Below are 23,832 nucleotides of genomic sequence, written 5' to 3' on the forward strand. Positions count from 1 at the left end.
GATAACACTTATATCTATAGGTGTTTACAAAGTTTAACTGACTTTCGGCTATTCCGTATTTATCCATTGACCATTTATCCATAAACATTAACGTTAGTATCGAGTGCGTCAACGAAAAAAATCGCGTAGATACTGGGTGCCCAAAAGTCAGTTAACCACTGTAAAGACCAAAGCTTTGTTTTATTCATATGTACATATTTTCACGTCCATTTCCCAGAAGTAGTGGCTACATTTAACGACGTTTATAAGATTCCTTTACATTTCTGTCTCGGCAGGCTTCTTTTGTTTCCTACTGCAATCTTTAGCAGTTTCCTACGTTATTTTCTCTCTTTCTTTACCTCATTCGAATACTTTATTAAGTACAAAGTTTATAAGGATTGGTTAAAATGAGATCGTGCTTACTCAATACACTAATTACGGCACTTGTTACTTATTAGCGAATTACTGAACACACAGCAAATCTAGCAAAACACACGGTTAATTAACTTTTGGATCAATCTGTATTATCACGTGATTTTCCTTTTAAGGGATTTTTTTTTTATTTAGAAATGTATTTAACGTTTTAAAACAAATTATCATTGCGTTGTGAAAGTAGATGTATTCCTAGATATTACGTCTTGTCAATACTAAGAAATGATTTATCTCATTTTCTTAATAATTTATTATTATATATCCATAAAAAGCGAACCTCCAATTACGACCACCTATAAACAAAGGACATTTTTTCATAAAATTTTTTTCATTTTTGTATAAATTCGTACAATATAATATCCGAACAAAGGCCAGTTTCAATGTTTCCTATACGATTGTTGTTTACAGGTTTAACTGTAAACAGTAATTTAGTCATACAGATTTCATTGATTTTCTTAACTCTTATTTTGTATAATATTAATAAATAATAAAAAAATTCTAAGTTTATGTAGTATATTCAATTATAACCTATCTCGCCGGATACATCATCATCTCTTTTTCCGGAAGAATGAATGAAGTCATACATTTTCATGGGAAAGTGTAAGGATGTATGAGAAGCTGTCACCTTTAAATTTAATTACGTTGTTTTAATTTTTTGTACAGACATACACACACACGTGTAGTCTCTCCTGGTAATGTGGAAGAAAATTATCTATCAATTGACATATACAGGATTAACCTTAATTTTCATCTGTAAAAGAGTACAGAATTATAATTCAAGTGAGTAATCTATGTAAATATACAAGTTTATAAAAAAATAGCGTTTTTTAAACTTAAATATTTTTTGTTGGAGATTTTAATTATAATTTAACAAAACTTTTCCATTTAAGCTTTAATGAGTTTTTTCGAAGCATTCTCATAATTTTATGTCACTTAAAGATAGTAATTGATATAATCATTGTAAAATACACAAATACAATTATTTTTAGGATGTCCACCGATTACAGTCAAGGATGGCATTTTTAACTTAACCGAAAATAAATACAAATGTTCTTATGGAAATTATTACTTATTTGGAAATGAAACGTTAATATGCCAAGAAGATGGAAGTTGGAAAGGTGAAGTGCCGTATTGTGGTGAGTTGTTTACGTTAATAAAAGGGGAAAAAACTGCTCCAATCATACAAATTTCACATTAATTTAATATAAATAATCATCTAAACGCTATATAACTAAAATGATCTTGCTTTAATAACCCTCATAAGAATGTTTGAAAATCCTCTATGATTAAAAACTACAGTAAACTATTACGTTCCAACATCACGAGGAAGGCCAATAGAATTTTAATGCGTGTGTGGTTTTTGGTGACTTGTTATAATTTAATTATTTTTACTTCTTCAAAATATTATCTTTATACCGTTGTTATTCCAAATACCAAACCAACAGCCGGATTCAATCGGGCTATAACTAATAAGGCTAAGCAATTTGGCAGAAGACAGACCGCCATCTCTTGTTAAATATAATAATTATATATCGGCGTGGACGAAAAGATCAGCATGGAGTGGGACACAAACCTGCAATCCTGCTTATTGTGCAGACATATTTCCAGTTATCGCTACGTTCGTCTAATCTTCACTTAATATACACAATCAAATACAGCTGTATTTATTACGTACATTACATATGTCATTTTTTTCACTTCAAGAAACATTTTTATACTCATATCTTCATGTAGTCTCGAATCCTTTTGCTTCTCTACTTTAATTTTCTCTGTGGACTGAAAATGCTTACTTCCTGAATTTTACATGGAATAGTCAAAGTATACTCCAATTGCCTGAGCGAATGTCATCAGTTGATATACGACTTTCTTTAATCTTTGGTATTTCTGATATTTATCCTTATAATATGTAATTTACTTTAATTCAGCTAACTCAATTTCTGCGGAGATATGGAAAGATGATCATGATAAAACGAAAAGTTTAAACAGTAATAAATGCATAGGAGCCGGTACGGAAGGACCTTGGGAGATTAAATTATTCGAAAAATCTTTTTCCGCTATTAGAATAGAATTTAAAGGTAATTTTTTTAAAGATTATATTTTTATAATCATTTTATTAATAATTATATTGTATTCCAGCATATCAAAGCAATGTAGGATGTCCTATCGTGTCTCTAATTATTAACAACAATAGATATAAAGAACGACGTAAGACTAGTTGTGATCGTAGTAAGTAAGACTATTTTTTTCTCTCTTGTTTTCGAGGATATTGTTTGTTTATTTGTTCATTTCCGAAAGCAACGAACTGCATAAACTAGCATCTTTACGATGTGGTAGTTAGTCGCAGATTTGCGCCTCACTAACGGGCTGGTCGAGTGGAGTTATCTGGGTTTTCTTCACGTCTAACCTTTAAAGAGGGCCAATTTTGCGTAGAAAGTCTTCCCGAGGGGTACCTTAATCGCATTGAAGATGCTACGTTTAAATCATCTAAGACATACTCGCAAGTTACAGTTTAACCTCAATTCAACAGAACTAATAGGGGTGAAGATATACTTCTTGCCGTGATTTTAAGGACCTTTAAATAACGTTAATAAATACAAAAGATTATAAGAGAAACTATAAATTAGTATGCAAATGATAAAGTTACAAAGTATACAAAATTTAAAACATAACAATGAACGTAAAATAAATCTTAAACTGCTATAGTTAGCTTATCTGGAGGACATACTGCTGTAATCGTAAAGTGATTCCCAAATTCTTTTGAGTCACCCCTTGCTTCTATAAACTTATATCCAACGCCCCCAACGGAAGCCCAACGTCCTCAACCCATTTCCCCATATGTGAGAAAGGCTTGGAAATATTAATTTTCATACGTGGTGATGTTGTTATATTTGAAATGTAACAAACATGAGCGCATGAGGAAATTGTTCATAACATTAACAATTAAAAAAAACGCTACGACTGTACTACCCTACTTTCATATCAGACATGTCTTTTTGCCTATCCACAGTAACGTCTGAAGCTTATTCACTTGTGTTGACAGAGTATGTAACCACAAGGGAAATATCTGAAAATAAATGAAACTTGTATTAAAGATAATATTTTATCTAAAGGTGCATCTATATTGAGTATATTCAGCAGACACAACACCGCTTTGTGTTTAGCGCTGCAAGCAATGAAAATGGAGCTCTTTGATCTTACTCCATTGCAGCTTTTTCTTTTGAAGATGATTGAAACATGTTTATCAAAGACATTTTGAAAGTTTGGCAGTCTCGAAAGACAGTTTCATATTGCATGTAACAAGAATCAGAGATCAGCCATCGAACACACTATCCACCGTCTTCAAGTTCTTCATGTTCAGATTGGGGATCACATCACACAGTAAGCAAAAAAGGCATAACGAGTAAATGCTAAAAAAAGTGATTTATAACATTAATAGTTTTATAAAAGAAAAATTGAATACCATCAGGATGATAATATGTAAAACACAGGATGGAGAAAAATGTCATGTGCTGATATCTACGAGCTGTTTATTTAATAACAATCGAATTTAAAATACGTAACGAAATATCGATACCCTAGATTTTCATGTAACCTTGGAGGGGGTAACGATATAGTGCTATCCCGACTGTTAAAGTGAATATGCTGCTCAGTAATTCTCTAATTTGAGTGTAGCAATCTCGCTGGTCGACCAGCTATTGACTGTTGAAGATAAGAACAACAAAAAATAGTCATTAACCGTTTATGCCAGGCCTGGCCAACCCAAATTGTTTCGCGGGCCACTTTGATCATGCGTAAAGTTACGGTGGGCCACAATTTAGGCAAACATGCTTTTCAAAAAGTAAAACAACTACAAAATGAGTAAGATTTTATTGTTATACCAAGAGTTCGTACTCGCACTCGTGCATTATAATTACACAAGCAAATTTTCATTTATTTAATTAATTGTTTTGGTATACACATAACGGCAAACAAGTTTTAATAAATATATAATATCGCTTAGCGGGCCACACAATTTAACGTAAAGGGCCACATGCGGCCCGCGGGCCGCGGGTTGGCCAGGCCATTGGTTCTCAAACTTTTCCGATCCACCGCCCCTTTTGTTCCATAAAGTTATACCCAACGCCCATCAGTGACCCCAACTTTTGCCTTTGGTCACCGTTCAGTACCCTGCCTCCAGCGCCCCCTAGATTTACTCACCGCCCACAGGGGGGCGGTATCGCCCACTTTGAGAACCCCTGGTTTATGCTAAAAGAATAGTTCTTGAAAAGCCTCATTGCATTTGCTCAAACCGTAATTTTTAATTTTGCTGGAAACTTATACGACCTTTGAACCTGCTGTGAATTTTAGGACAGGGATTAGAAAATTATTTGTCAATATTTTCATCGCTGAAAATCTTGAATTAATCGCCCATCGGCTGTCGAATGGATAAAACCTGTAAATACTGGTTGAACATGGGTTCGTGCCTCACCATGGACAGCTATATGGAGTATTCCGAGTTTTCTGCAGGTGTCTAACATCTAAATAGAGAACAGTTTCTCATAAAAAGTCCTCTTGGTAGGCAGATATTAAACAATGTTTTAATATACAGACAGCTAATATATTAATATAAAATTGCTTTGTTATTTCACTTATTTGAACTTTGTAATAAATTAAAATATAATTTATCTCTTAAAATTTTAATTAACAATATACCGTACTTGTATATTCGTTAATTGATATACACTTATTGACAAAAAAATTACACACCAAGGAGACTTTGTTAATGCGAATGTAAGGGGCCGTCCATAAATTACGTAAGGTATTTTGGGGTGGGTGGGAGTCAAAGATTTCTTATGATTTCTTACTCAGGGGTAGGGGGTAATAAATCTTGTTTTACGTAATATTCTTATTTTTATTTTTTAATCTCGTTGAGTGATGAAATTTTGAATTTAGCTTTAATTTGATGGTTTATATTAAGAATGCTCGTTGTACTAACGCCATCTCCTGTGACATGGTACAATAATAACACTAGCAGACTCATGCTTTACACATTTTTTATCATGGAAGAAAGGTCATTCTTCCATGATAAAAAATCTCTCTCTCTTTTTTTTATTAGAATAAGTGCACCACTCCTATGGGTGTATAACACTAAGAATATGTAAACCAAAATACATGATACAAAGTAAACATAAAATTAGTATTCGGCTTTTAGTGAAAACTAAAATGTAAAACTAGAAATTATAAATTTTAAATAGTCTTTTCTTCCATATATTTTGAAGATAATTGTAAAAAGCATCAAACAGTGGCTTCTGAACAAGCATGTTGAGTGGATACGGCCACCTGAAACTAAGCGTAAAGATTTTTAATTTCAGAATAAGTCTGTCTTGATCGTAAATTGGATAATGATTGATTATATGGTCGACGGTGTCCAGTTTTTCTGTAAAGTAAAAGCAAGAGGCAGTTTTTGCCCGGTTATACATCGCCATGTAGCTTCTAAAATTACCATGATTAGTAAGAAGTTGAGCAGTAGCAAACCTGAAATTTTTAAATGGTGGTGGAACGTGCATTTAACAGTAGGAAAATAAAGTCTTGTTATTCTGCCAGTTTTACTGCTCAACCATTGTTGATTCCACTTTTGCATAGTGTTGTCACGAATATAATTATTAAGGCTGCTACGTGAGAGACGGATGTGAGTGTAGTCCAGTCAGTGTCCTTTGCAGCTGACTTAGCCTCAAAGTCGGCTTTTTCATTTCTTAGTATGCCACTATGGCCAGAAACAAATATAAAACTTATCTTATTTATAAGATTTTTAATATGGTGCTGGATATATGTGATTTTATTGCTATTGCAATTGGGATTTAATAGAATCACTGTAAATGTTGATAGACAGAGTTTTGTTTGATAGTGAAGTGGCCCACTGAACAGCTTGGTAGACTGCATCTTCAGTTTGATAGATAGATAGATGTATGTGGGGGTATCTGTATCTTCTAACATATTTTGGGCAAAATATGCCAGTTTGAAGGAATGTACAGATACTTGAGCCGACATGAAGGGAGCTTAATATCTACACAGATGTAGATATGTCTGTGTAGATTTTAATGTCTGCATGGTTATCCATGGAGGATGCAGATGACACCAAATGTACCCTGGGGATAACCTTGTTTACAGGGTGATGATCAGAGATAGTAGGGTAATTGCAATGTGGTAGCATATGAACAGCCGTAGATAGTAGAGACCGTTGTTCAAGGCTCAACAACAGTCTCTACTCCTATCTACGGCTGTTCGAATGCTACCATACTGCAATTACCCTACTATCTCTGATCATCACCCTGTAAACAAGGTTATCCCCAGGGTACATTTGGTGTCATCTACATCCTCCATGTTTGTAGTTCTGACGTAGTAGTTTAGAATCTTTCTACGATACATTGTGGCAAAGGAAGGAGCTCTACTAGTATCAGAGAGACATAAGTAGAAACAGTTCTGTAGTACTTTGAAATTCCGATGGCAAACTGTCTTTGAAAAGTAATTTAATTAATTTACTTGCGACTGAATTTTTACTAGTTACATACATGATCTCAGCTAGAGCCACATAAAGTAGCATTGGTTGTATTGCCTCATTATATAGAGTTTCACAAGCTTTATAATTAGTCCCAGGTATACACCGAACACATTTTATTAGCATGTAGTTTATTTTCTTGGCCTTAGCCAAGATGTAATCAATATAGTAACGGATGTGGTTTGTCTCTATTCTCTCTTGTTTTATTTTGTATGAAGTTTCTGTTTACAAGTGCACTAGCTAGTCGATCTGTCAAAGTTTTTGCGTCCTTTTGTGAAAATTAAAATTAATATAAAAATGAATATTATGACGTTGAATAATGATGATAATAATAAAAAGATTGTTAATAATTAAAAAATAAAGTTCTTAAAATAAATTGTTCATTCGAATTTATTAAATTTTTATATTTTTAAATTTGTTCACATAGTCTTTTATAAATAATAGTACATATTAATTAACTACTTAATAATTATATATTTTGGGCCTAAACCTTTTAGGGTTTCATACAAAAAATTTTTTTGTTAAAATCTTTCTATAAAAGTATGCCTAAATATTACGTAAGATAGGGAAGGGGAAGGGGGATCAAAGATAATATTACGGTTTCTTACACAGGGGTAGGTGGGAGTCTAGAATGACCGAAATAGCCCTTACGTAATTTATGGACGGCCCCTAATGACGATGGTGAAAAGTGATTACATTATCATAGTAAAGGAACAATTTCCTGTGAAACAAGGATATAATTTAGAAAATCCTTTCTTACCTTGTAGAACCGGCCAAGCAGTGGCCGATTCGATAAAACTACTGAACACTGTTCTGTTGGTTGTGGGTTGGCCTTGCCAATGGGCTGGCCATGTGAAGTCTTCTGGACTTCTTCACGTTAGTAATACCTAAGTAGAGACCAGTTTCCCATAAATGGCCTCTTGGAAGGTATCCTCTTGACAGATCATTCATGGGTAAAGTTGCTGTTTACGAATAAACCAAACTTTGTAGGACCTCTTCCCTGCATGCACGCGGAAATGCAATCTGGAGACCTATAAGCACTGTGTGCTATCCTACAATAGATCGTCCACAGTAATTGCAACCAGCACTTCAGATCTATCACATTCGTTGATGATCAAAGTCAGCATCCCATCTGATCCCACAAATGCTTAATGTGCAACAAGTCTGGAGATTGGTCAGGTCAATGAAATGTGGTAACATAACAAACATTTCTGGGTACATCTTGCTGAAAAATGACTATTTGAAGCTTTGTCAAGAAAGGAAACATGAGGGTCGGGATTTCTTGAATATACTGTTGTGTCGACAATGTTTCTTGCACTATTAATAGAAGTGATTAACTATCATACGAGATGACTTCCCAGCATACTAACAGTAGAAGCAGTGTGTGACTCAACATTAATGGCAAAATTGAAGCGTTCACCAGATGTCTTCTATTCTTCAACACGGCAGTTGTCTGTTCCCAAATAGAAGCAAGATTTGTGCATAGTCAAAAAGTTCAGGTGGCACCCTGCTGCACTGGAAAATCTAAAACGAACCCGGTCGTAAAACCCCGGGAATTTTATCCTGGCTTTCTCAGATGATGACGCAGAAGTTATCGAATCCTGTCAGTGGACATAAAGTTTTTGAGTGTATTGTACAGATATGCCTGACGTTCGAAGATCTCAAAACAACAGATATACTGAAAATTGTGAACACAATGAACCTGTGCAAGCCTTTTTGTAGGGTAATAGGGGAGTGATTTTAAGACACTTTGGTGGGATTATTAACGCGCAATAAGACTACAACTATAATCACACGTAGGTATACCTAAATATCGCATAGCTGTACGCCAAGTTTGCAGTAATCAAACAATTGTATCTAGGTCAGTAACTACTTTTATCAATGGGTCTATTTTATAGTTATATTTCCATGTTATGTAGTACTATGAAGCTAATTGATAATTGAAGTATAATTGATGTAATAATAAATTTTTCGACTATAATTAAAACTTATTTCATATTTCAATTATTTCAGGGGTTACACAATTTACGTACGAATTTAAAAACGACATGACAGGGAATATTAAATTTTTCCTAAGTAAAAATTTGTGGCATGAATTTGAAGTATGTGAAATTTATATTTATTCAAAGTCAAGTAAGTGTTTAAAATTATTGTTTTTCTTTTCTTTTTTTCATCAAATGTTTTTCTTTTCTATATTTTGTGTTGAAGAGTAAATCTGTAATAAGAAATATTATATAAAACCAACTGATTTTCATGCTTTATCTTGTATGAAAGAAGTGATACTATAAAATGGAATTATATTATATCATTGGTTACATTCTAGACATTTTTTAATTAATTGCTTAGGCAGTTGTTTGGAAAGTGGTACTCCCACGGCCTGAGCCAAATGTAGTGTTGCCATTGTTGTGGAATTCGCCACCCCACGCGTTTGCTATGTGTGGATACCTGTAAGCTGAAAAAGGAGGTTTTGGCAACATAAGGTCCCCAACACACTACTTTGGTCCTGCTTCAGATAAATGGGTGGCTCGAACCAAGCTTCATTCGAATCAATCGGCTGAGTCCTTTGAGACCTCAGCTTGAACTCAACTGATCGGTGTAGACAAGACAGATTAGTCTTCTGCGAGGCTACATTGTGAGGGTATAGTTCCTGGGATACCCTGGTGCATCAGTAGGTGATGCTTATGGTATACGGCATTCCCTTGTTGGGCTCGGAGGTGGATGGGATCAATGAGAGCTGAAATTTATTCCTTTACACATGGAATCATTTACTACTAATACTGATCTTCCTAGACCTGCAAAGCCTTGTTTTTTTGATTTTGCACTGAAATACCGAACTTTGTTGGGACTCTATCTCCTTTTCTAATACAAAAGTTGATAATCTGTGAATGACAACTCACAAAATTCAAAAATTAAGATCTGGTGATCTACTTGTAGAAACTCATCGATGAAGCAATCTGAGAAATTCCTGACAACGAAGACGTTAGGTGATATCCCAATTACTGTTTCTCCACACGCCATCCTCGACTTTTCTCATGATATTAGAAAACTATCTTCTCTCCGAGTCAGAGTTAACTTCCATCCTTGACGGACTGCCTATTCAAGGTGTTATGGCAGTTTATCGTATTAACGTTTGCCGAGGCAGGCAACAAATTGGCACGAAAAACGTAATTTTAACATTTAATACATCTGAATTGTCTTTTTTTTATTGCTGGATACCTACAATGATGAATGATGCTGGATAAACGTCTTTAAATACTAAATCTGCTGCTCTGCTATCACTGCCAATGGTTTGGCCATTCAAAAATATTTTGCCTTGGCACAGTTTTTGTGCCAGATATGGTCTTCCAGGCCATGAAAGTACCATATGTAGTGCTGATTCCTGTTGCGTGAATTGCACGGAGGAGCATCTCTCCTATTCACTTGCTTGCCCCTCTTGGCAGTGGAGAAAATCCAAGAAGTGAATCCGGAGAGGAGTGGATGTAGTCTTCCCAGTCAGGATTTGGCAATCTACTTGTAGTTATCTTCACTTCAGAGCAAAGTGGAATGGAAGGTGGAAACACTTTAACCTCCTCAGTATCCGGTATTGAGTCAAATAACAATCTTGTAGTTACCTTTTGTGGTTAGAGAGAGCTTTGTTAAACAAATTTTAGCGTTTGTGGTTTTTATCCATCGTCATTTAATTATTTAATCATCGTTAATAGATTGCGTGATGTTTCAAGAATGAGAAACAGAGTAGCATTTCACTGCAAACCAACAGTGTTGCTTGACTTTAAAATTCTTAAAATAGAAGTCAAGAAAACTTGAAATCATCTTCAAAGAAATTTTTCATAAATTTTCAATATGTTAGCCTTTAGAAAGCTATAAACTTGCTTAAAAATTGAAAATTTATGTTAAAATGTCTATAAATATGGATAAAATGTCTGTTGTTTTAAAATTATATTTAAGAATTAAATGGGATTTTTGGATATGTCAATAACGGGATTTATGTTTTCCGAATTAACTATAATTGATATTTAAAATACATAAAATTAAAATTGATACATGTGTTATTTTAATCAATAGACGAAAAATGTCCCATTGCATCAATAAATCTACCAAATGGATATATTTCTCCTTCAAATGTTAATTCGATAAACTATGGAGAACACGTGTTATTTAACTGCAATGAGGGCTTTCAAATGAATGGATATCGATATCTTTATTGTGGAGTGACAAATCTATCGACTCAAATACCTCAATGTCAACGTAAGTGAACCATTCGGACAGTTTTTATGTGAAATTTTATTTCATTAATTAATAAAAATAATTAAAAATAAAAGATAATAGATAATTAGATAATTAAAAATGAAATTTTATTTCATTTAAAGTGAAAGATAATTAAAAATGAAATTTTATTTCATTTTTAATTATCTTTATTGAATTTTAATAAAGAAATCCAGTGCAAAAATTCTCCAATGAAAGTATTAAATGGTATGTGGGAAAATTGGAATCAAAGTAGAAATTACTCGCTTGAGGACGAAATTCATCTTATTTGCGATTCTGGTTATAAACTAAATGCGACGGGAAGTATTAAATGTCTTAAGAATGGAGAATGGTCCCATACTCATGCAGCTTGTCTAGGTATACGATATAACGATTCTATATTATTTAAAATAAAAAAATGGCATTTATGAAAACAATTTTTTATTTTTTTCAGAATGGAAATTTCCACTATATTTAGGTATGTAAATAATAAATTAATCAAATGTTAATACCAGATTAAATAGAATATTTTGGTTAGTTTTTACAGTTGTGATTGCTGTCATAACTTTGCTAATTGTATTGCTGATCGGATTGTTCGTCATATTTAAAAACAGGTCAGAAAGTTTTTTTAAATATAATTTAACTAATTTTAAATAATTTACTTACAGTTATATTTAAGTTTTCAGAATTTTTTATTTTATAATTGTGTCAACACAGACTATTGTGGAAATAATACAAAAAGAATCTTACTTGTTAATTGTTACTGATTATCTTCGTTAATTTAGTAGTGTATGTAGTTTAAATTCTTGTCTTTTATAGTAGAAATTTGTTAATCTGGTATGCAATAATCGAAAATTCTCCTGTGATAATCCGGAATGCTAGTATTTTGTGAATCGAAATTTGTTTGGACACATGATGCGCTAAAAACCCGAATGGTAATACAGTATACGTCTGAAGAATAATTGAATACGTGAGATTCAAAACAGGATAAGTCATCATACTGAGAAAATGTCGGATTCATTTTGTTTTTACTGTGAGCTACAAAACGATTTAATAACACGTGTAAAGTTATCAGGAAATGGCGATTGTCGTTTTCGTTTAGTTGCAAAACGGTTAAGCCCTTGACCTTTAGAACATTTTGAAAGTTTTAAACCATTATCACATATTCCAGTGCAATAAATATTTTATTTATAGCAGTTTTTGGTCATTGTATTCTGCATTCACAGCTTGAAAGACATTGTGCCAAATTTTATGTATAACCTGAAGACATCGAAAAGAAATAGTCAATTCAGATGTGCATTTTTCTTTTCGACTACATTAAAGAGAATGTTCCACTCAAAGTGAATAAGCTGCATCTGTTTTCTGACGCATATAGTTGACAAAATAGAAAAAAATGTATTTTCTCCTCTGCAGCTTACCTTGACTAATAGCGAAGGATTTCAGTGATTGTGCCAGTGCTTTCTAGTCCGAATCCATTTTTATATTCCCTGTAATATAAATTTCGGAATAAATGAAAGACAAACAAAAAAAGCTAATCGAATTTCCATTCCGAAAGAACATGTGCAGATGATATAGGCTGTAAGGAAAGCGAATCATTGTGTAATTAAAAGAGTAGAAACAGCTGCTAGTTTGTATGTAAAGGAATGATAACCGAAATTTAAAAAAAAAAAAAATTGTTTTTTCATCGAGTTGTGGGGAAAGGAAATCAAGACTTTTCCATCTCTCATTACAAACTGTTCGAGAGTTCCTTCATCACAGAGGAGTGAATGTTATATGGGAATTAATACATAGCGCTTTCTTCAATTTTTTAAGGCACGGAAGAATCACAATTTACCTGCATACTCCTGTTTACAAAGATAAGCTCCGTATCAAAAAGAAAAAAGTTTCTTAAAAACATTAAAAGCAGTGTATCTTGTGGATCCTGCGCTTATAGAGTTCTATGACGCCATCCTAAGATTTTCATATCCACGGATATGATATGAAAATCTTACTAAAAATGCCCAGTAGCAGTGTCTATGGAATTAGAAGCGTTTCGAAATGGGATATGTCAATGAACTTTCCCTCACGCTGTACATAAATTGGTTAATCTCAAAACTATTCATTTAGTAAGTACTGTAAGGAAGACAAGCAAAAATGATTCATCAATAGCTTGAATTTATTTAAAATTGTCGAAGACAAAGAGTTTTTTTTCAAAACATTGTTACATGGATTTATTCTCTTTTGAATTTACGCATTCAAGTATTATATGTACCGTACAGTACACAAATCATTATTAAAATCGATTTTCTGCTGGGTTTTTCAATCAATTTTTATACAGTATATGTATATACTGTATTACATATGCATTACATCAAAAAGAATAATTTCACATTATACATTATACGAAGAGATTCTTTAATTAAAAGTATTTTCACTTTAAGGCAAGAAAAGGTCCTTCAGTTAAATTTCGAAACTGAACAATTGCATTTCAACTGTGATTTAAATTTTAAATCAAAATAAAATAAACAAATTGTGTAATTTAAACATTTCTTTTTCTTTTACAAAATGTTGGAGAAAATTATGCTTGCAGCAGACAAGGAATGATATATTACCATACAATTGCAAGTTTTAATGTGAAAATGTTGCGTGTATTGCTAATCTTATTATATTAATAGATGGCTTCTGCCAGGAATAATATTTTCTGGTTTCTTGAGCTAAATAATAGCCTTATCTTTCCCCACTTTGTTCATAATTGTCTTGAGGCTAGGACCGTTGTTGTTCTTCTGTATTTGATGTTGAACATTTCATAACAGAAAAAGAAACGTTAATTTAAATTTTAAATAAAAATAAACGAATTTCGTAATGTTATTGATATATGTGTGACCAGGCGGCGCTGAGTTTAGGGTTGCTCAAAAATTCAGATGTCTTTCCTTAGTTTGCTCTGGTAGTGTTTTAGTAAGAACACGTTTAGTAAGCCGGATTTACATAAGGGCATTTGGGGCCTGTGCCCTGGGCCCCCACAAAACTAAAAAAAATCGTTTAAACATAATTTTTTTTATTACCTCGACAGCCTAGTGTAGTCTAATCATGAGGGCCACAGGCAGAGAAAACCAAACCCGGGAAAAAACCTATGAAACATCGGAAAATTTCTGGAAAAAATTTCACATAAGTATTTTTTAGTTAAATTAAAATAATTAGTTTTACACAATAAAATATATGTATGTTTACAATAATCTTATTTTTAAATAAAATTTACAACTTCCTAGTTGAAATCTAAGAAATCTAATTGAAAGTACAGTATATTGTGTAAATTTTCTAAATCATCAAATTTGCCTACTCTTAAAGGGGCGCCCCACCGTATTTGTGCCCAGGGCCCCCTGATTGTTAAATCTGGCACTGAGTAAGAAACATAGCATACAACAGCTTGTCCTGGTACAAAATGTACAGCAGTGTTTGCAACTCTCGTATCCGATATAACTTTTGGAGTTTTTCAAAAATACAAGAACGTTCGATAATCTAGATTTTTCATAATCCAGCAGCACTGATCCCGTATGTGCCGGATATAACGAATTTCTATTGTATTTTCAGGTCCACCAGTAGCCGAGTTGATAAAACCATCGAATATCGATAGTTTGTACGAAGTTTGCAACTCACTAATGGAATAACCGCGTGAAGTTTTACACGTTTTCTTTGCGTGCTTAAATAGTGGTCAGTTTTCCTAGAAAATCCTTCCGGAAGACATCCCCCTTGGCAGATCGTCCATGTGTTGCATTGCTTTATTCCACAATCCAATCCAACCCACTGAATTACAAAGAAAAAAATTTTTCTGAAAATGAACATAAATCTCAATGCCGAAAAATATGTATGGGCAACAATAATACAATTTATATCTTCATTTTCTATTGTCGTTAGTATCCCATTTTATTTAAGTACTTTTTGTTTAAGCGCTCTGAGGATACCAAGAGGACGTTATTCATATTCATCATAGGTTCGGTCAAGTCCCGAAAGGGGGTGGCCAAATAATGAGTAATAAAGTCTGATATATCGGGATAGATCGCGCATAAAAAATACTCTCCGTTCTGGAGGGTTTTTCCTGTAAAGCCGGGTGGGTACCTCAGATAGTAAACAATTTGTAAGGCATATTATTTCCTTTCTGCAACTCCCTCTAAACATTTCTAGATCCGCTATTGATCCCGAAAACCTCACAACGGTAGTCTGAAGCTTATCCGGCTCGGCCATCAGGTCGAGAATTTAAGCACTATGCAAATTAGCGTGGAATTTACAAAATAAAATTTATCTTGAGTTATTTTTCTAGCTAAAATGTCCCGAATCCCTTTCTTGAACTATTAAATAAGTTAAGTATTGTTAGACAGACATCAAAGCAAGAATAATAAGTTAGTAAAATATTCAATATTAAGTTCATTGTTTATATCAAATCAGTAGTTTTTAATTTTAATTTATGTAATTTAATTAAATAATTACAATTATTAAATACTTTAAATAAAATCATCCAGGAAAAAACGAAGCTCATCAGAAGAAACTAAACCAGAACATATATACAGCGAAATTGATGAAATGTATGAAGGTGAGGATAAAGAAGAACCACCTCCACTTCCAAAACCAATGACAAATCGGAAAATAGATCGACTTCAATCATTGACATACATCGATAATAATAATCAATTCGATCGTGGACCGATCGATACAGAACAGAATATTAACAGAAATGTAACAGAAGATACTACTTTAAAAATATCCGATGATGTAAAAAATGTAAGCAATGAATTATATGGTTCCGATTAAAATAATTTTCTGAGTAAAATTTTAAAAAGTGTTCATTAATTATTGTATATACCTAATATAATACTGTAAATAAAAATATATCAACTATATTATATTTAATTATAACTGGGCTGAATGGGCAAAACTGTTAAGCCATCAGCTTAACAGTCTTGCCTATCTGGGAAACCAATGATCGGATTAGGGGAGCAACCCCAAGAATTTTTCTTGAATACTTCGAGTCCCGTCCGTTGCTACTCGACTGTTCCCGTTGCGGGCCTGTCGTAAGCCATAATGAGAGTAGAAAAGGGACCTCTTAGTGCCAGAGGACAGAATAGTTAAATATGAAAATAAATATGTAGCTTTAAATCTTAAAATAATAACGATTCTTTAATATTTTTAAGAAGTAATAATAATCATAAGTTAGAATAACACATAAATTATACATTTACATAAGTATGAGGAAGTTTTTTTACATTTATCCTGTTGTGAGATAAATTATTACTTGTACATCCTCCACTAAAATTTTCCTTGAAATTGTAATAAATATGCTGTTTTGTACAATATTTATTTGGCATGTTTTCACAATTATCTCTTGTGATATTATTGTTTACAGTTGTATTTGATCTCTCCTCATTCATCCTCTGATCATCCGAATTCTCCTGATCCGAATTTTTTCGAGATTTTTTACTAACACGCATTTCTTTACGTGTCCAAGCCTGTGCTGCTGAGAACTGGTGAAACGATTGAAGACCTCTTCTGCTTTCTACTAGTTCTTTATATATCCTCTCGACAAGTTCCGATGACGATTTTTGCCGACGTTCTTGCTGATTTCTTGTCCATTTCGGTATTCTTTCTTCGCATTTGCTTCTTCATAGAAATTAAAAATAGCTTTATAAATTATATAATTTAAGTGATATAATTATTTAATTGAAATCCAAAAGAACAAAATATGATTTTTTAATTTATACTATTTTTAATTAGTAAAGTGTTTGCATGGCTTTGGTTTAGCTGAACGTAAACAGAAATTTTAAAAAAAAATGGGATAAGGAACAAGATTTGTTTAAATACTGTATTAACGCGTGAATAAGAGCTTACTCTTATATGTGAAAATCGTTTGTGTTCATAATTTGTTTCTCTTATAAACCGTATATTTTTTTCTTTTTACTCTTTTCCCCCTGTAAGCACTAAGACGTTTTCTTTTTTTAAATCAAGCTCATCGTGAGCCATATGACAGCAAGGCTTTTCTCAACCAAGGTGCCGTAGCTTTGTGTTGTTCTAAATTTCTTGGATGGTTTCTAGTTTTAAAAACAGTTTCAAAATACATCTGTATTTTGAAACTTTAAATGCCAAAGAATGATTATATGCAATAAAAATTATTATAAATATGGAAAATAAATTAATACAAATTACCCGTCGTACTGCTTTATTCTAGATTTGACAAAATTAAATTTATTACAAAATCAACAGTTTTCTCTAACACAGGTATCATACAACATTTAATACATAAAGTCTAGCGTCACTACACCTTAATTATTTACACCACACTACAGTAGGCAGCAATATTAACAATATGTGATAAAATAGCGAGGTTGAGGCCGAAGTTTTAAACGCGAAAACATGAACGTGGACGTTCGGCGCCGCTTTCCTGTAAGCGTAGAAGTTTGACAATGGTGTTTGGAATGTCGTGCAAGATTCCACCGACTTTCCAAACACCATTGTCGAACTTCTAGACTACAGGAAAGCGGCGCCAAACGTCCACGTTCATGTTTTCGCGTTTAAAACTTCGGCCTCAACCTTGTTAATAAGACCGTTTATCATCATCATCATTCATAAAATTCATCACCAAAATATGATAAAATTTAAATAAAATTAAACCTTACCTTCTTTTCCTGTGAAGTATTATAACTGTTATCATTAATATAATGACGACAATGACAACGCTAGCAATACATACAAATATAATAGCTGAAAAATTAATAAGTTTTAAAATATTGACAAAGTAAATTATATCATTTTTAATTTGACAATAATATAATTTTTCTTACCCACGTATGATATTTCATTGTCAACAGCTGAAAAAAAAATAAAATTTATTTCAATATGTTACAATGGTAAACCATTTGTACGCCTCTCAAGAGACAGGATCAAAAGATGTGTAATCGAAATTTAAGTCAGGAGGCACTAAAATTTCAATACTCAAATGCCAGAGGTAATGGGTAATATACTGTTTTCTACAGATTTTCTTTTCAATTTTACAATGAAAACATTGAATTAAAAATTGTTTGGAGTTATTTTTTTATTTTCTTCTCTGTCCGCTCTGCGGACGTTAAGTTGACACTTTTCCTTAACCATTGTGGTATTTTTTAAAACTTTTTCCATCCAGTTGTATTAAGAGGACTTTTTTGACAATCCCACTATGGGTTCGGCCAGAGACAATATACTTCGCAAATTTAATTTTATACATTTAATTTAAAAATGTAAAGAGAATGATGGAATAAAAAATGTGTTCTAATAAATAGTAATTCCGAGTTCCGTTCCGTTCTAAAAACATTTTGCGATATTTACTATCTTCATCAGAAAAAAAAAGCAACGTGTAATTTAGACTTATAAACGAAATATTTTACCATTGACAGGAATAGCTGTTGCCTAACAGAAAATCAACATACGCGAGAGATACGTCCTCTGTTGCAACGCCTAATAGAAAGCCGTGTCCTCAATTTATAATTTATTTTGTTTATAGTTAAGATACTATAATCATCACTGTCCTATAGTAAATATCACTGTTAGTTTACTGGTACTTTACGATCGACTATGCAAACAGTCATATTACTTTGTCAACTTTATGAATGTATCCTAGGTCTCAGTTGCTTGTTCGAGGTTAAGTTGCAAGTTAGTCTATGCTTACTTACGATCCGTGTTTATATTAAAAAACTTAGAAAATAGAAAGGATAGAAAATATTATATATGCGTTTATAAGAAGAAATTGTGTAACCGAAACAAGGGGCTAGAAGTATATGGGAGCCGCAGTTTGGTCAACCGTGGGTATATATCATTATATCATGCTCATATATTATATCGAATAATCCAATAGAAACGAAGAGCGAGGTTTAGATCATTATTTACTTAATAGAAACACCGGGGATCCAAAAAATTCGCAGAAAACTGATAAATATAGATCAGGATAATGTAGATTAATTTTGCTCTAATCCACAAATTATCACGGTGCAAACAAAAAGTTTTATGGAATAATCTAGTACAAACGTACAAAAATAGAATAGCATTAGTTTTTAGTTGGTACAAACACTGGGGGACCTGACTATATAGTTGTGATTAATATCTATCGAATATTTCTTCTCGTAAATCGGGAATTATAAAAGAAAATGCTCGTTTATCGGTTTCTAGTATATTGAGCACTCGAAAGTAAGGATCGTTATACTGAGAAAACTGTTAATTCTGGAACATGCTTTAACTAATAAGTATCACTGTCAACAAATATATTATTATATTAATATAAAATTACAATTAATTACACTCATGATTGAACGATATTTCAATGTCTATGGTTTCAACTGGAAATATAGTATATTCCTGATACACGTAAATGATTGTAAAAATTTGAATTTGGTTTTGAAGAAACTTTTCCACGAGTTAAAACTAACTATATATAACTTCATGTTTCTCCTATTTTAATAATAAAATGCAGTAAAACCTGCGTAAACCGGAATCGCACAGTATCGAATAATTATTTCCGGTTTGACAGGTTTCCGTTTTAAATAGATTTTTTTAAAAAAAAAAAAACATACAAAATCGCTTTATTTCGAAAAATTTTTCCTGATTAGGCAGGTTTCCGTTTTATTCAAGTTCCGTTTAGGATAGGTTTTACTGTATTACTTTTTCAATACAAGTGAAAAATATTGCCTATCATTGGGTCAAGTGGGAATTTATAGGTGTACAATTTTTTCAAATTGCAGCCCAAAAAAAATTAAACATTTATTGTATGCTTAGGCCTGTTATTTAACTAAATAATTTCATACCTCTACAATAAATACGATCAGGAAACCAGGTTCCATTTCCCGAACAATTAACCCTGATATCTTTCAACGAATATCCCATTTTGCAAATGACATGAATTATTGTTCCCACAGAAACGTTGTCATCGTGTTTGGACGATACTTCATATTCTCCATTTTCCACCGGAGGAAGATTCATGCTGCAACTTACATTTTCTGCATTTACTGTAAATAAATACATTCAAGATTACGCATTTTTATACATTTATGCGTATATCAAAATTATAAAAAGTTTTACAGAATTGGATTACTTTCGTTTGATCGGATACGGCAACGTAACTTGAGGGAAATCTGTTAAACAGAGATGCCTCCTGAGAATTTCTATGTTAAAAGGCCCTATTTTTGTGTTAAACACGCAAAGAAACTGCGGGAAAACACTATGCGGCCAGCGAACTATACGAACCACTAGCAACCAGTGTTTCCTACGAATGAAGAAAAAAGTGGGAAAAAAAACGATAAAATTCACTCTGCACATGAAAGTTTGGTGTTTTCTGATGGAAATCTCATATGATTCAATTGAATTTTAGGTGCAAAAGTTATTTATCTAATAAATACAACTCAAAAACTTAGAATTTGCAAAGTATTTTGATGACCCCAACATTAAACGGTAGGCCTAGTAGTCATACACCACTATTCCTTGAACAAAACTACGATGTAAAGTATCTTGTAATGAAAGATGAAAATGCTGGAGAAATCGCAAAAATCTTGGATATATTGTACCTAAGACAAGTGTTCAAATTTCCATAACTCATCAGTCAATCTTCAAAGATTTTTAAAAATGATAAGTTACATTTAATTAAAAGAAGTAAAATTGAAAATAATTATAAAATCCCTAAACTGGTAATTCCGGTTGTGGGTTAGAGCCTCGTCAAGATAGGCTGGCCACGTAGAGTTTTCTGGGTTTTCTCCACGTCTCTAACAACCTAAATAGAGACCAGTTACCCTTAAAAGACCTCCCGGAAGGCATTTCCCTCCGGCTCTTTGCGAGTAATTTTGTATGGTCAAGCAAAAAGCTTCGGCCAGCTCTTCGGAGGATAAGCGACTATGCAATAACCTCAATTTTAAGAGGATACAAGACAGCGAGAGGTAATTATAAAATTAACAGACTGAAATATATCATTCTTTTTATTTCATATATTCACCTACCGCTCTGGGGACTCCAAAATCAAATTCGGATGAGCAATTTCCAGAAACTTTTCATGAGTAGTTTTGTCTCAGATATGTAAGCCTGTCCCTGAGACAGGCTTACATATCTGAGTCAACTTGCGCCCCATTGTGGACCTGACCCCTGTCGTTGAATAGGCCATTTGGTGCAGAAAAACCACGAAAATGTGATTTCTTATAACGATTAAGATTAACTTATTCAATTTTAAAAATACAATAATAATAATTTTCGGACTGAAAGAGTAATTAAAGCATTAAAATTGGTATGAATTTATTTAACATATTTGATTCTAGTCCAGCAATTCCAAACCTTTTTTTGACTCACGCCATTTTCCTAAGTTTTATTTTCCATTTTCGCTGTTTTATTTCGCATGTTGGTCAATTATACAGTGCTGTACAATTACATAAAAAAATACCCCCACCCCTACGGGTACCTTTATATGTGTACCCCTAGCGGTACGCGTATCCCTGATTGTTCTAGTCCATGACATTGATATTCGACTTCGTACTTAAAAGGTCATCTTGATAATTTAAAGCATGAGTAATTTATTTCGAAGATCTTTAATAATTTTAGCTTAACACTGCACTAAATAATCTTACAATTATGAAATAACACGTCTCAAATAACGTTGAAAATATTACTAGAAATGATAAAATATTGCTTATTAATAAATATTTTGTAGCATTTAGCATTTATTGCCAATAATTAACCTTGAAACCACACTAATTAAAACTAAAATATACTTTTAAATCAAGAAATTATTTAGACATTTACAAAAACAATATTTTCGATTACCATAAAAAATAAATTAAATAATATTATAAGCGTACATATATTTTGTAATTAATTATACTTAGACATTTATAATTAACATCGTGTCACAGGCTATATCAATAATTAGAACGTCCTTGTCTGTCAGCCTGCCGACAATAATGGTGCACTTTCTTTGCCCTCCTATTGAAGAAACCGAATAAATAATAAAAATAATTAATTATATCGAATATTCTTAGATTAAATAATTATTATTTTCTCCTACGGGACAAACCTCAAAATAGCTTACAGGACGTTTATGACAACGAGCCATAAACGTTCGTACGGCTCGTTGTCATAATTTTAAAACGTTTTCAATAAATAAACGTTTATAAAAAAACACAAAATAACATTAATTTAGTTAAATTTATACCAGTTTTAATTAGAGATTTACATTAATCATAAAACTTTCGGCGATTTTACTAAATGTGACTTTACGTTTTATATATTTATTACTAAAAAACTTACTTTGACTATAAAATACAAACATAATAATTAACAGAAAATCTGAAGTTTCCATCTCACGAAATTTCATTCGATGCCATTATTCCCTTTCTACATAGATACGAAATTAGAGAAGAACGGAAATGATGCGATGCTGCATCTACATCATTTCCTTTTTTTGCTTTTTAGAAATCAGATTTTTTTTCTCTCTCTCTTCGAGACGGATATTTTATCATTTCCCTTTATGTTTATTTTACGTAGCCATAAATAGGAAAGAGACAAATTATTTAATAAATAAATTTTATTAGATTTAAAATTAGAAGCAATTTTATCGCATCCGTATATCCTGTTCTAACTGCTTGATAATTCCGTAGATTACATCTTTAAAAATATTTTAAGCCCGTTTTAATTGCAATTTTTACGATTAAGATGAAAAATACATTTATTAAATTAAATTTAAATACATATTTTTTCGGATTTACTATTAAACAATTTTAAGTAAACATTGCTTCTATGGCCTAATTGGTTTTCTGTAATATCAACGTAAAGCGAGCTGTATATTTTCCTCGGGTTCGGATTATGTTCCTGAAATACGATTTTAATTCTGTGATACATTACCCAAAGAAGTTTGGCTTAGTTTGGCCAATGGGATATGGCAAAACAACTCAAGAACGATCTATCAAGAGAGGGGTGTCCACCTGGAGGACTTTCTAGTGGTTCCTATATAGGTAGAAACCACTGAAAATTTTACGTTGACAACCTGCGGTAAGGCACAAATCCGCGACCATAGGTTGCCATGTAAATAGGGACCAGTTTCCGATAGAAATTATTCCCATTGGCTGATTACCCACGTGTTACGACTTATCCCATTAATTCTACAATTCTTTTTTAATATTCAATTGCATTAGATATTTACGCCTCTGTTTCAGAGAAATCGGATATGTTAACAGGATTTCATTGTAAATAAAAATGCAATGATGTAAATTTGATATGTCAATATATAAGATGCTTAAAGTTATTTAAGCAAAGTGAAGCGGAAATTAAAAGTATAAATTTAATATTTAATATGTCGACATAAGAGTTATTATAAGGAACATAGACATACGGTACATTTTCCGTGTGTCACTCATTTTTCCGGAAGGTCAGTTAAATGTCAATGTCATTTAAAACATTTTATCAATAATTAAATCAAAGTTTTGCATGTTATTAAAAGAATATTTAAAATTCAGAACAAATAAATTATATGTTGTACTCTTCATACATACAATTATTTAAAACGATGCCTCACATTGAATAAAGCCTAGTTCATAAATCGTATCTTGGGCAGGACGGATGGCCTAGGCCAAGCCTGGCCAACTTATAGTGGAATGCGATTTAACGCAAAGTAATTACCC

General features: G+C 32.5%; 2 protein-coding genes across 2 annotated transcripts; one reads left to right on the plus strand and one right to left on the minus strand.

Annotated features, from left to right (window-relative positions):
* The first annotated feature begins 1,012 nt into the window (after nt 1-1,012).
* On the plus strand, nt 1,013-15,998 carry LOC136970191 (complement receptor type 2-like). Its single transcript, XM_067264612.1, has 10 exons — nt 1,013-1,191; nt 1,401-1,547; nt 2,337-2,486; nt 2,548-2,637; nt 8,960-9,079; nt 11,009-11,191; nt 11,378-11,566; nt 11,643-11,666; nt 11,727-11,802; nt 15,682-15,998. Exons 1-10 carry the CDS (start codon nt 1,107-1,109, stop codon nt 15,968-15,970), a joined length of 1,353 nt encoding a protein of 450 aa, XP_067120713.1. The 5' UTR covers nt 1,013-1,106; the 3' UTR covers nt 15,971-15,998.
* Nucleotides 15,999-16,315: 317 nt separating this feature from the next.
* LOC136970275 (uncharacterized) lies at nt 16,316-22,615 on the minus strand. The gene is made up of 5 exons (XM_067264697.1): nt 22,463-22,615; nt 19,984-20,184; nt 17,995-18,021; nt 17,830-17,914; nt 16,316-16,816 (listed from the first exon to the last, which is right to left on the minus strand). Exons 1-5 carry the CDS (start codon nt 22,527-22,529, stop codon nt 16,387-16,389), a joined length of 810 nt encoding a protein of 269 aa, XP_067120798.1. The 5' UTR covers nt 22,530-22,615; the 3' UTR covers nt 16,316-16,386.
* Between the last annotated feature and the right edge of the window lie 1,217 nt (nt 22,616-23,832).

This window comes from Centruroides vittatus, unplaced genomic scaffold (genome assembly GCF_030686945.1).
Source record: "Centruroides vittatus isolate TY-2023 unplaced genomic scaffold, ASM3068694v2 contig_19, whole genome shotgun sequence".
Taxonomy (NCBI): domain Eukaryota; kingdom Metazoa; phylum Arthropoda; class Arachnida; order Scorpiones; family Buthidae; genus Centruroides; species Centruroides vittatus.

Coding starts and splice junctions, on each gene's coding strand:
- LOC136970191 (XM_067264612.1), top strand. CDS start 1,107: ATGTGGAAGAAAATTATCTATCAATTGACATATACAGGATTAACCTTA. Junction 9,080..11,008: donor TTATATTTATTCAAAGTCAA/GTAAGTGTTTAA, acceptor TTTAATCAATAG/ACGAAAAATGTCCCATTGCA. Junction 11,803..15,681: donor TTCGTCATATTTAAAAACAG/GTCAGAAAGTTT, acceptor AAAATCATCCAG/GAAAAAACGAAGCTCATCAG.
- LOC136970275 (XM_067264697.1), bottom strand. CDS start 22,529: ATGAAATTTCGTGAGATGGAAACTTCAGATTTTCTGTTAATTATTATG. Junction 20,185..22,462: donor GTTTGTATTTTATAGTCAAA/GTAAGTTTTTTA, acceptor ATTTATTTACAG/TAAATGCAGAAAATGTAAGT. Junction 18,022..19,983: donor TGATCGTATTTATTGTAGAG/GTATGAAATTAT, acceptor TTTTTTTTTCAG/CTGTTGACAATGAAATATCA.